Source organism: Sus scrofa, chromosome 9, assembly GCF_000003025.6.
Source record: "Sus scrofa isolate TJ Tabasco breed Duroc chromosome 9, Sscrofa11.1, whole genome shotgun sequence".
In the NCBI taxonomy this organism is placed as follows: Eukaryota; Metazoa; Chordata; class Mammalia; order Artiodactyla; family Suidae; genus Sus; species Sus scrofa.
In genome coordinates, this window is record NC_010451.4 from 6,612,754 (window position 1) to 6,626,551 (window position 13,798).

General features: G+C 46.8%; 1 protein-coding gene across 8 annotated transcripts in view; it reads right to left on the minus strand.

Annotated features, from left to right (window-relative positions):
- NUMA1 (nuclear mitotic apparatus protein 1) overlaps window positions 1–13,798 on the minus strand; it is a 71,024-nt gene that overhangs the window by 20,811 nt on the left and 36,415 nt on the right. For all 8 annotated transcript variants that reach the window (XM_005653665.3, XM_021062426.1, XM_021062425.1 and 5 more), the window contains exons 2-3: window positions 8,296–8,369; window positions 3,147–3,232 (exon numbers count right to left, since the gene is read on the minus strand). In XM_005653665.3, the coding sequence (XP_005653722.1) occupies window positions 3,147–3,232; window positions 8,296–8,337 (128 nt within the window). In that variant the 5' untranslated portion in view covers window positions 8,338–8,369. The remainder of the gene's footprint in view (window positions 1–3,146; window positions 3,233–8,295; window positions 8,370–13,798) is intronic.

Below are 13,798 nucleotides of genomic sequence, written 5' to 3' on the forward strand. Positions count from 1 at the left end.
ACCATGTCTGCAACCTACACTGCAGCTCATGGCCATGGCAACACCAGATCCTTAACCCACTGAGTAGGGTCAGGGCTCAAACCTGCAGCCTCACGGGTACTAGGCAGGTTAGTTTCTACTAGGCCACAATGGGACTCCCACAAGTGCATCATTTTAACAGACCACTTTGCATGAGCTGAAAGCTAGGAGTATAGCAGGTCCCAATTACACACAGACTGACTAACAAAGGATGCTGTTTACTGGGAAGAGAGGAGGTCAACATCAGTAAGACAAATGTCAGGGTCTCACATTTTCTGGAAAAAACACCCCCACTAAACTTTGCTATGCAAACCTCACAGGTATCAAAAAGACTGGGCAGAGAGTTCCCACTGTGGTGCAATGGGATCGGCAGTGTCTTGGGAGTGCTGGGACGCAGGTTTGATCCCCAGCCCAGCACAGTGGGTTAAGGATCCAGCATTGCCATAGCTGCAGTTTGAGTCTCGAATGTGGCTTGGATCTGATACCTGGCCAGGGAACTCACGAGTGGCAAAAAAAAAAAAAAAAAAAAAAAAGAGACAGGCTTTTAGTTTGTTTCAGCCTAGTCACACAGAAAAACAGAGGGTTTTCTCTCTGCTGAGTGTCCCCAGATAGAAGGCCAAGTGGCAAAGGTACAGCTCTTGATCAAGTCCCACAGCTTCTACCTACCACCCACCCTGCCACCCTCCACTGCCTTCCCCGCAGAACCGGGATCTGATTTTGCTTAGCCACAGGAAGAACACCAGAAATGAATCGGCCCTTACACATCCGCCAAGAAGGTCTGCTTTCCCAGAGGAAAGCGGTCTCGCTGTCCTGGATCTGAGGTGGACCTCAGCATTAACCCAGGGTTTCACCGGCCCTGCCCTCAGAACACCCCCTCCCCCGCCCCCACCCATCTCTTCCAGTCTACAGCTCAGGCGACACCTGTGAGAACTAGGAAGGTGGGTATCTTGAATTGCGGCCCTCCCGATGAAAATGTCCCACGGGGCTGTACCACAGGAGCTAAACACGGACAGGGCCTCACCCCTGAACATACCTACTGTTCATGTCATCAGCTCAAAGAAATGGATCTTCTCAAAAGCAAAAGCTCCTTGATCCATTCCTAAGTCCAAAGAAACCATGCTGCACCGTATTGCACATTACAAGGCATGTTGCATCTGGCTGCATCTCCTTTAGAGATGCTGAAATTAAACTGTAGGTCAGGTATTGCCAGCCTAATGCTTTCGCTGGCCATTGATGTTAGCTGCCTAGATGTACTTTTTTTTTTTTTTTTTTTTTTTTTTTTTGGTCTTTTTGTCCTTTATATGGCTGCTCCTTCGGTGTATAGAGGTTCCCAGGCTAGGGGTCTAATGGGAGCTACAGCTGCCAGACTATACCACAGCCACAGCAATGCGGGATCAGAGCCGCATCTGCAACCTACACCACAGCTCACAGCAGCCCCAGATCCTTAACCCACTGAGGGACGTCAGGGATGGAACCCAAGTCCTCATGGGTGCTGGTCGGGTTCGTTACTGCTTAGCCACGATGGGAACTCCCTGCTGTGCTTTCCTCCAAAAAGGGAGGGTCAGGGAGTTCCCTGGTGACCTAGCAGTTTAGGATTCAGCATTGTCACTGCTGTGGCTTGGGTTTGAACCTCAACCCGGAAATTTCCACATGCCACAGGCACAGCCAAAAAAGGTGGGGGGCGGAGGAGTTCGGGAGGTGAATCTGACTAGCATCCATGAGGACGCAGGTTTGATCCCTGGCCTCGTTCAGTGTTAAGGATCCCGCCTTGTCATGAGCTGTGGTGTAGGTCACAGACGTGGCTCGGATCCTGCGTTGCTGTGGCTGTGATACAGGCCAGATGCTACAGCTCCAATTTGACTCCTAGCTTGGGAACCTCCATATGCCATAGGTGTGGCCCTAAAAATAAAAAAAAAATAAAAATTAAAAAAATTGAAAAATTATAAAAAAATAAACAAAATAAAACAAAAAAGGGGGTCCTCTCCACTGGTCCCCCCAATTCCTTATGTCATGTCTGGCCTCTACTTTTGCCTATAGCACAAAGAAGTGAAAGGTCTCTCGGTTTTGCCCTTCGTAATTCCTGAAAGGATCCTTTGAGGGTACAGGAAAAAGGATGAAATGTATGAGCTTGAAAAAGATAAATGTAGATTACAGCTCCACCTATCTTTGCTGGGTTCCAGAGAGATAAGATAGGAGGGAAGAGGCCCCTCTCCACTAATTTCCCAGATAACTGCAAAGTTCAGAGGAAAGGTGCTAAGGACACAGATCTAAAATGAAGAGGCTCAAACTAAAATCCTGGCTTCCTGACAACCAGCAGCTTATCAAATGCTAAGTGACCTCACAAAGCAAGTTAATTTAAAGAGGTAAGTGAAAACCCCAGAACTGCTCTAAAAGGTGAGAAAGGGGCAAATCTGTGCTGTGCGAACAAGCTAAAGATGAGATTTTTAGGCACTGCTTAGAGCGTAAGAGCTTCCCCTTTCTTTTATTTTTTTGCGTGTTTTGTTTTGTTTTGTAGGGCCCCATCCACAGCACATAAAAGTACTCAGCACACAGGTGTGACTGGCGCTGCAGTCACCGGCCAAGGCCACAGCCACAGCAATGCCAGATCCGAGCCACATCTGCGACCTACATCACAGCTCACGGCAATGCTGGATCCTTAACCCACTGAGCAAGGCCAGGGATCGAATCCAAATCGTCACAGATCCTAGTTGGGTTCATTACCACTGACCCACGACGGGAACTCCTGGACTTGCCCTTTCTTCTTCCTGATCCTACAGGTTGCAAAGAGGGCTTGAGAGAGAAGGATGCGTCTCGAAAGAGGGCTTAGAGGGCTCCCATTGAGACGAAGGACAGGAAACTCCAGAGCAGGCTCCACCACTGAGAAGAGAGACTGGGCAGCACTTCTGCACAAGAGTGAGGGAGCCTCAGGACAGGACAGGAGTGAAACTTCTCCCACAGACACACAAGGACTGGAGGATGAGGTCGCTGTGTTCTTTCCTCCTGGCCCACACTGGCTGACAACACTGTGCCTTCCAGTCACAGCTGTCAGCAAGGAAAGGGAGCAGGGCAGTCCCCACCCCAGCACGCAGCCTCACTTGAGAGGCTGGAGAGGGATGGTGCCAACTCACATGCTGTCTATGATCTTGATGAAGACACTACAGTCCTGGAGCTGCAGCACGGCTTCCACGGGGTCGGCCACATGCAGACTGTTTACCTGTGAGGCAGAAGGAAGAGTCTGGTGAAAGGGCCGGTAAGGGCAAGAAGCACTGTGCTCACCCCTCTCCCCAGGTGCCGACACTTCCAGTGCAGCTGTAGCTGAAGGTGCGACAGAACAGGTGAGTCCAGGACTTCCCTTCCAGCACGGGAATGCGGCTGTGCCCACTCATCCACTAACAGCCAGCTGAGGTCCTTCCTCTGGCTTCAGATAAATAAGAGCTTAAATTCACATAGGATGTTCCAGCACCCGGGGTATACTTTAAATGTAATTAGGCAAAAAATGGTTCTAGGATACTGGTAATTTCTAGAAGAAACTCACCACCATTGCCTCTAGAGAGAGGAACCTGATGGCTAGGTAGGGAAAGAGAAAGCTTTCGGTATTACAGCCCTTTTTGTCTCCTTTGTGTCTGACTTTATCTACTCAAAATTTACCTTATACACTACATGTATTTTATACACTTCCACATAGATATCAAATCCTGTTATTAATGCATCTGAACACTCTTTTCAGATAGAAAAGCTTGGCGGAGGCAGAGAGAAATGACGGAGGAGCAAGCTAACAGAAGAGGAGGGAGGAAGGGAAAGGAGAACAAGCAATCCCAAAGAACACCGCACCAGTGCTGAGTCAACCACCCATTCCCTGCTTTGCCTTCAGGCAAGCGTGCAGCTAAATCAGCACTAGAAAGTTCACCAGCAGTCACAGGCAAATAAGTCAGGTACACAGGTTATTCAACAAGCACATATGGTTGATTTTTACAGGGCAGACTCACACAGTCTACAGGTACCAAGTTCAGAAGCCCAGGCTGCAATTTACCTTTGGAGTACTCTACCAGGAAAGAAGGGTTTGCTAAGTCAATCAACCACGCAAGTGCGACTGACGGAAGGAGACTTACCCTGCTTTACAAGGCGTATTTTACAACTTCAGCATAGTAGGTATGTGCAAACAAGTACATTCCATTGTTTATAGATGTGCTCTTTTTTTTGAAATTGGAGTGTTGCTGATTTACAATATTATGTTAGTTTCAGGTGTATACAGCATAGTGAATCCGTATTCTGCAGATTATGCTCCATTATGGGTTATTGCACGATAATGGGGGCGCTCCCGTCGTGGCTCAGTGGAAGCGAATCTGACTAGTACCCACGAGCATGGATCCCCCGTTGCTGTGGCTGTGGTGTAGGCCCGCGGCTGCAGCTCCGATTCAATCCCTAGCCTGGAACCTCCATGTGCTGTGGGTGAGGCCCTAAAAAGACAATGGATCTAATTTTCTGTGCTATTCAGTAAATCCTTATTGCTTATCTATTTTACACACAGTCGTTTGCATCTGCTCATCCTATACCCCTAATTTGTCCCTCCCCCTTAAATGTGCTCTTTAAAAGGCAGTGGGCTGGGGGCTCCCAGGCAAGGACTTTGGGTCCAGCTCCTGCACTAACTTGCCGGGAACCTTTGCAATCAACTTTGTTTTCTTCTGTGCCTATTTTCTCACGTGCAAAAAGAGGGAGCCCCCACCTTATTGACCTTAAAGAATAAATGTGTGTTCGAATGGGATTGCAGATGCAAGAACACACTACAAAATAAAAGCATTACATGCAAAGCACATAATGGTTAATAAAATTAAAATAATGAAGGAGATCCAGCAAGATTTCTACATCTCAGCAGTTAAATTAGCCGACTGCACCGGAGGATAAAGAGGATTTAAAAAAAAAAATTAGTGATTCAGCTATAGAAATGATAGTATTTACTTCCATTAAATACTTTTATATTAAGAACAACTTCCACATGAATCTAAATTAAACTAGGTTGAAAGTAAAAAAAAAAAAAATTTAAGTGCAAAGTATAAAATATGACCTCTCATTGCAATCTTAAAGATAATTTATACCATCTTTTCTTTGGTGGGGGGGCAGGGGGGCAGGGGGGTGGGAATGCTGAATCTAATTAGAAAAGGCCAGTGGGACTTTTCTAGGAAGACTCTGAATACTCCAGGCCAAGGTTCCTTTCTACCCGCTGAAAATGAAGAGAGTGCCAAGACTTAAGCATCCAAAAACTATCTTATTTTAATATCTGCAATCTAGGTAAAACATTAAGGGCTGCTAATGCTTGTTCACTAGTAACAAGATTGAAAAAAATCATATCAGCCAGCTAATTTAAAGAATCTGGATTCATCTCATGCCAATTAAATAATAATTCAGTAACCGTTTCTTTCATGGATATAAAAATGTACTTTTTTCCTGTGCATTATTCTGCTCTCAAATAAGAAATCATGTGAAAGTTGAGGAAGTGGAGAAGTTTTTTCATCTCTCGTCAGGGTGTAAAATGAGTGAGGGCCAAGCTCACCGAAGAACCAAGGACGTGCCTATAAGGCTTTCGGGGTTAAGGCTGTCAAATCCTAAAGTTCCCTCTTTCCTATAACAATTTATTCATTATAACTGCTGGGTTCAGAATAATTTCAAGCCATATGTTAAGTTACATGCAATGTACATTCACTTTTACACTGTAAGATAAATTATTAAAAGTTGGAAAACAAAAAAATCCTCACTCACTCTAGCATTTCCCCCCCCAACACAACACGGGACCCTTAAGCCACGGAGCGAGGCCAGGGATCAAAACCGTGTCCTCATGGATACTAATCCAGTTCATCACCACTGAGCCACCATGGGAACACCCACTCTAGTATTTTAATACATGCATTTGTATTAGCGTTTCGATGTATGTCTTTCTAGTCTTTTTTTCCCATGTCATTAAAAAAAAAAAAAAATCACAGCTGTAAATTGTCATCTGCATGTTTGTGTTCTGTGCCACTCTTCTCACTAATCTAACAAGCATTATTTCACGTTACTACAATGTCATAAAATTTACTCTAGCCGCCCAGCTTTTAATTGAAAAACTGTATCTACATTTTAATATATTAATGTATGTTCACTGTGATTTTTTTTTTTTTTTTTTTTTTTGTCTTTTTGATATTTCTTGGGCCGCTCCCGCGGCAATGGAGGTTCCCAGGCTAGGGGTCGAATCAGAGCTGTAGCCACCAGCCTACGCCAGAGCCACAGCAACGCGGGATCCGAGCCGTGTCTGTGACCTACACCACAGCTCACGGCAACGCCGGATCGTTAACCCACTGAGCAAGGGCAGGGACCGAACCCACAACCTCATGGTTCCTAGTCGGATTCGTTAACCACTGCGCCACGACGGGAACTCCTGCTGTGATTTTTGAGAAAAGTATGCAAGTATCTGCTGTTAAATAAAATGACTGTCCTTCTCTGTAAAGGTAGCAGTCACTATAAAAACAAGCCTAGGATGGAAATAAACTGATCAACTTAAAAACAATGTGGCTAAAGGATCCCCTAATATTCAGTTAATCCACTGAACCAGACACACAGACACAACCCAACCAGTGTTTTCTTGGGGATGAGGGGAAGAGAAGGAAGAGATAATGTCTGTAATACACACATGAAACACTGAAATGTAGATATAAAATATATAAAATATAAATATTAAAATATCCATTTTAGGAGTTCCTGTCATGACGCAGTGGTTAATGAATCCGACTAGGAACCATGAGGTTGAAGGTTCAATCCCTGGCCTTGCTCAGTGGGTTAAGGATCCGGCGTTGCCGTGAGCTATGGTGTAGGTCGAAGATGCGGTTCGGATTCGGCATTGCTGTGGCTGTGGCGTAGGCCAGCGGCTACAGCTCCGATTAGACCCCTAGACTGGGAACCTCCATATGCTGTGGGAAGCAGCCCTAGAAAAAGGAAAAAAAATAAAAATAAAAAAATTTTTAAAAATAAAATATCCATTTAAACTTTACAACTAAAATTTTCACCTAGTTCAGAAACAAAAGACTAAGAATGGGGAGTTCCCACCGTGGTGCAGCAGAAATGAACCTGACTGGGAACCATGAGGTTGCAAGTTCAATCCCTGGCCTCACTCAGTGGGTTAAGGATCCAGCACTGCCGTGAGCTGCAGTGAAGGTTGTAGATACAGCTTGGATCCTGAGCTGCTGTGGCTGTGGCCCACAGCTATAGCTCCAATTCGCCCCCTAGCCTGGGAACCTCCATATACCGCAGGCACAGCCCTAAAAAAAAAAAAAAAAAAAAAAAAAAGACTAAGAATGTATGCTTTATACATTAAATACGTGTTTTCCAACTAAGGATTTGATAGTGATTAAAGACACTGTCTTATTAAATCCACACTACTTGGAAATCAAAATGTATTTCCTTAAAATATTCTTTAACTTTTTTTTAGGTTGGCCCTAACTGATCAGTAGTCAGGGTGACTACTGAAATACCCTGTACCAAATAGCATGCCCAGGGAAAATTCTTAGTATTTGTGCTTTTTACACACATAATCTCATTATTCTCAAATTAATTCACTGAGGGATTAATAGCACCTTTATTTTGATTTTAAAATGAGCTGCTGAGAGGCTCATTAACTTGCCTTGGGTGGGTCGAAGTGATTCTAAGCTGGGCCATCTGACTCTAAAGCCCACGTGTCATCGTTACACTTTACGGCCCCTTCTGTGTCTAAGCAGATGCTCAAGTGTGACTTTTTTCATTCGCCACTGTCTTGGGCAGACGTGTACGAAAGGCCTAGCAGGAGGATTCTGGTGAAGTAAGCAAGGCACCGGGAGGACACCAGAAGCTGACAGAAACGTGGTAAAGAAAGCGAGGAGAACCTTGCCCTGAGATTAAAGGCCTTTCAAGACCAAAGTCCCTACATGTCAGTGAAATTTGGCATCGAGCCTTTCTAGAAAAATGTACAAGGAGCAAATGAGGATGGGTTTCCATTCTGTTCTGCAGCCACCCTTCCCAGGACAGAAAGAGAAAATAAACATCAGGAAAGCCTCCTCGAAGCCACGCAAGTAGAGGCGTGGATCATTTGTCAGGAGTGACACCGTCAAGAATAATAAAAGTTAAAATCTAAGGAGAACGGCAAAGCAAAGCTGTATTTCGTTTGTCTAGAGAGGAGAGCCTACATAGACAGCCCTGGCTCCCAGAGACGCCTTTCTCAGCCCTCCCAAGCTTCCTGGCGAGGTCCGGCCGACCAAGGAGAGGAAGACCACTCACCCAAGAGAGGAGTGCAGCCGCCCGGGTGGCATGGAGCGTCATCGTGGTGAAACCAGACAGTCACCCCGATGGACCTGGAACCCAAGAGAAGTACCGTTAATCACATCCGAGATCCACAAGGGGGGGCAGGGGTGGGGAGGAGAATGGGTCCATTCACCCGTTCTGAACACTTAAATAAATCACATTGCACTTGGCACTTAATCCACCAAGCACCATGGGCGCTTTCAGGGAGCTCGGAGTGCACATCAAAGTTACTATAAACGGAGTTCCCGTTATGGCTCAGCGGTGATGAACCTAACTAATATCCGGGAGGACTCAGTCTGATCCCTGCCCTTGCTCAGTGGGTTAAGGATCCGGCGTTGCCCTGAGCTGTGGGGTAGGTTGCAGATGTGGCTGAGATCCCGAGTTGCTGTGGCTGCAGCCCACAACTATAGCTCTGATTAGATCCCTAGCTTGAGAACCTCCATATACCATGGGTACGGCCCTAAAAAAACAAAACAAAACAAAACAAAAAAAAAAGGAAAAAAAAAAAAAAAGACTGAGAATGTATGCTTTATACATTAAATACGTATTTCCCAACTAGGGATTTGATATTGATTAAAGACACTATCTTCTTATTAAATCCATGCTACTTGGAAATTAAAATTTATTTCCTTAAAATATTCTCTAATTTTTTTTAAGTTGGCCAAATTGATCAGTTGTCAGACATGGCTTGGTTTGGTGCTGCTGTGGCTGTGGTGTAGGCCGGCAGCTATAGCTCTGATTTGACCCCTAGCCTGGGAACCTCCATATGCCAAGGGTGTGGCCCTAAAATTAAAAAAAAAAATACTAGAGTGGGTTTTTTGTCCCAACTTTTCAGTAATTTATAATTTATCTTACAATGTAAAAATAAATGTATGTTATATGTATCTTAAAATATGGCTTGAAATTATTCCATACTCAGCAATAACTGGGACATGGTTCCATTAAAACATGGAACCAAACACGGTTTTTCACACACACCTGGGCCTGAATGCTGATTCCATGTAACCATGGTCTTGTGACCTTGAGCAAGTAGCAAAACTTTTTTTTCTGTGGCTGAGCCTGCAGCAGGTGGAAGTTCCCCGATCAAGGATCGAACCCATGCCACAGCAGCCACCTGAGCCACAACAGTGACAATGCTGGATCCTCAACCTGCTAGACCATCAGGGACCTCCTTTTAGTCTCAGTTTCCTCTCTGGGTTACTGTGATGCTTTGCAGATAAAGCAAATAGCACAGTGCCCGGCACATGGCAGGCATTCAATAAATGATCTCTGTTCTTAAGCAAAAAGGTTGATTTCTGGCTCTTTCTGCAGGTACCCAAATTCCATCTAATTAACAATAACCAAGTCCTTGGGGGAAACCTCTTCAAATTCTGGATTTTATATCCCTCAGAGAATTGTCAGACATGGTTCAAATGGCGGACTGGATGAAGCCAATCTACCCAGTTCTGGTGGAGATCTTATTAAGATTAGGTATTTATCCTGGCATATCCTTGCCCCTGATTCCCCTTCCCAGTGGAAATCAGCCATATGCCTGCCAACCTCCCCACGAGACCATGGACCTGGTGACTAAATATTCCCCAACACCTCCTAGGAGCCCCCAAATTTCTCACACATCTTCATGGGTGCAATCAGCCCCTCCGCCCCTCCCCCCGCCACAGGTGTGCCCCATCTGCCACTCTCTCAGAGAGGAGGAACAAGAGTGCTAAGAGCTACAACATCTGTAACGCCCCCTACACATCAGCATTGCCAAGGTGTGGGCTTGTGGCATCAGTATTTTCTAAGCACTTTCTGCATACAAAGTGCTGGGGAGGAGTTCCCATCATGGCACAGTGGTAACAATCTGACTAGTAACCATGGGAACGTGGTTCCATTCCTGGCTCTGCTCAGTGGGTTAAGGATCCCGCATTGCTGTGGCTGTGGCTGTGGTGTAGGCGGGCATCTACAGCTGCAATTCGAGCCCTAGCCTGGGAACTTCCATCTGCCACAGGTTTGGCCCTAAAGAGACAAAAAACAAACCCAAAATAACCCCAGAATTCCCTTCATGACTCAGCAGTTAATGACTCCAACTAAGATCCATGAGGATGTGTGTTCGATCCCTGGCCTCGCTCAGTGGGTTAAGGATCCGGCGTTGCTGTGAGCCGTGGTGTAGGTTGCAAACGCAGCTCGGATCTGGTGTTGCTGTGGCTGTGGTGTAGGCCAGCAACTGTAGCTCTGATTTGACCCCGAGCCTGGGAAACTCCATATGCCGCAGGTGCAACCCTAAGAAAGCAAAAAAACAAAAAACAAAACCAAAGTGTTGCGGATAAGACAGACACCATTCCTGTCCATAAGGTGACCACTGCCTAGCAGCGGAAAGAGACAGACATATAAATCTGATAATCCACTGCCCATCATATCTGAGGCCTTCCTAATGCAAGTTGTACTCTGCTTAATAACCAACCAAAAAGCTTATTTTCTTAGTCCTTAGTCCTATGTTCATCTTGTGCTAGAAGCTACATGGGAAATAGGAGGCAATGACATGATCCCTGTCTCTGAGGGGCTTGCACAGGGTGAGGAGTGAAATTAAACATACAGAAAGAATTAAATAACAGAAGAAAATAAATGCTAAATACAACTAATTGCTAATTATAATTAATTGCTTCCTGGCACTGCGAAACCCAATGACTCCACCTGTCATAGCAACGCCACAGCCTTGGAAATGAGCCCATTCACCTGGCCTTTGGCAAAAGCAGGTGAAGTGGTTAAGGGAGTTCTCAGGAGGGCAGGGAAGCTAAGACGCCCATGTGTTCCTCAGTCTGCGATGATTTTCACTCAGCACGGCCATCGAGGGGCACGAACTGCCTCCTCCCCCAGGTAGGATACAGAGAGAATGGCCTCAGCTACTGCAAGAAGGCTTTTCCGGTGGTGGGCCAAAAGTTAGAAGGACCATGCTTGGCACTTACAGTTAAGGCCGCAATGACCAAACGCTCTACTAGGGCTTCTTTTTTTTTAATTAATGAATTTTGTTACATTTACAGGTGTACAACAATCATCATCTACTAGGGCTTCTTAAAAAAAAAAAAAAAAAAAAGTTTGCGTTTTCAAGAACAAGGGAAATGAGGCCCAGATCAGCTCCCTTTAGACTTGCTCTCCTTTTGATGAGGCCCAAAACTTCAGTCAGAAATTTTATTTGCAACCGGAGGTTGATCCTGCCTGCTCTGAGAGATCCCACAGCTGTGTTGCTAAAAATGACCTGCTCAACCTCTTCCCTTCATCTCAGAGGCAAAACACACAACCCTTACGTCGTCCCAGGGGAGCCCGTCTAAAACGAGTTCCACTGCTCAGGAAACCTGGTCTCAAGGCCAAATGCCTTCGGCCGTGCTCCCCAGGCACAATGCTCCCCAGGCACAACATCGGCAAAATCCAACTCGCAACCTGAGGAAGGACCTTATCGGCTCAAAGCCCATAAAGGGACACTTACTCAAAGACAGGACATCGGGGTGAGAGCCTTTAGGCCGGCCTAGCCATTCACTCTTCTCTGGGTAATGAATGATTGAAGCCAGTGGCACAGCTAGTCCTCGGCACCGAGCCTACAGCTTTAAGCAGGCCTTGGCTTGGAACTCGAGGGCTCCCAGCCACAGAGCACCATCCTCCACACCCTCCCCCTGAAATCTGAGGCAGGCCCCACCCAGAAGACTGGGTGATGGGGATGGAAAAACAGATCCCTGCGACTACAGCCTGGAACCATTTCACAGCAGGGTCTGCTAAGATTCATCCCAACTTGATCAGGCAACTCCCCCCCCCCCGCCCCCCGCCACTCCCAATCAACAAACAAACCAACAAAATCTCGGAAATGCAGGCCCTCTCTGGACACCTTTAGAGTTCCTACCTACCTGTGTCTTTCAAAAGGAGTGCCCCCAGAAGCCAAAACAAAGGCTTCAGAGAGCTGATAAGGCACTCTCTCTTTTCCCTGGGCTCAAGAAGGAACCAAGACATCGAAGCAGCTGCCTTTTCATAAAGGCCTTGCCTCCTCCTGCATGGTCTTTACATTTTCAAAATTGACATAATGTAACTCCCTCACATCAGGTTCAATTCCCACATTTACAGTAACTCCTCCATGAGTCCTGAGAATTTGTATCAGGACAAGGAACTTGAAGGTCAACAAGAGATAAGCAGTCACCTGGCCTGTACCCTCTCTGGTTCATAAAGAGTTAAAATCTAGCCCTGGTTTCCTACCAGGCCTGAGGCTAATGCAAACCACCTGCTCAGATGCAAGGACCCAGACAGGAGGTCAGGTTGCTGAGCTCTGGGGTCTGTTCTGGAAAAGCTTGAGTTTTAAGGATTGACCAAGTGATAGGCCAAAGGCCAGAAGGTCTGAGCTGCAGCAGTACTGCTCTCCGTACCCTGCCCCCCAGCCTGGGGGCCAACTCTTTTAAGACCACCTCTTAGGCACTTACTGCCCTCTGACTATCAGTCCTACCCAAGATAACACAAAAGTGATCTTTGGTCCCAGAGAGCTACAGAACTGTACTGACGGCTCAGCCCATGGGCCCTCACCTCCGCTGAACCCTCGTTCTTTTAGGTGCTGGCTCCCATTCCCAGAATTCCAGGGCCCAAAGCCCACACAAACTCCCACCTCAAAGGGTCCCACCTCAAGGCCCACCCCCCTCTCTACCAGCAGGTTCCAAAGGCCCACAGGCTCACACAGCTCATGAGGGAAACTGCTATCCCAACTGTGCGCCCAAGGTCAATGGCAAGCTTTACCACTACTTACCCAGACAGCCTACCTGCCTATAACCGTAAGAATTCCAAGCTCTGTACACCTTTCTGAAAGGGTTACATGCCTGGCATCTGAGGGACCCCCAGCCAAACAGTGAATACCCTAATCTTGAGGGTGTTCCACCTCCTCCTCCCCGGACAGGGCAGGAGGCATAGTCACCCAACCACCCACACCTATTTGGTAGGCTGCCCCAGAGCAGCCCAGCAAAGGCCAAGCCGTGTCACCACGGCTAACTTGTCATAAAGAAGAGAATAGGAAATATCTTGCTGGTGCATCCCCTGGCTGGGAGGAGGTAAAAAACCCAAGGACCAAGCAGCCCCAAGAAAAGCCAACAAGGGAAAAAAACACAATCCTTTTCAATTCCCCGAGGAGGTCTGAGCAGACCGTCTTGTCCAGGTCCAACGGGTTTCTCTGCAGCCCTGAGGTCAGGGCAAACCAGCTTGGATTCCCTGGGCCCCCTAAGGGGCTCACCCTAGGCTCAGGCCTTTCCTTCGTCACCCAGACCCTCCTCGCTATGCAGCCTAGACTCTGGGCCAGAGTTCTGGTGGGGAACCTGGGAAGAACTGTACGGGAAACCAAGGTTTCCCTGGTTTCTTCCAAGTGGTTTGCAGCTATCTGCCCTTCCCCCCACGCTCTGCAGGGTCCGGATCAGAAGGATGTGGGCACAAGGGTTGCAATTATGAAGCAGACCTGGGGCCTACAGTCACATACGGCACAACC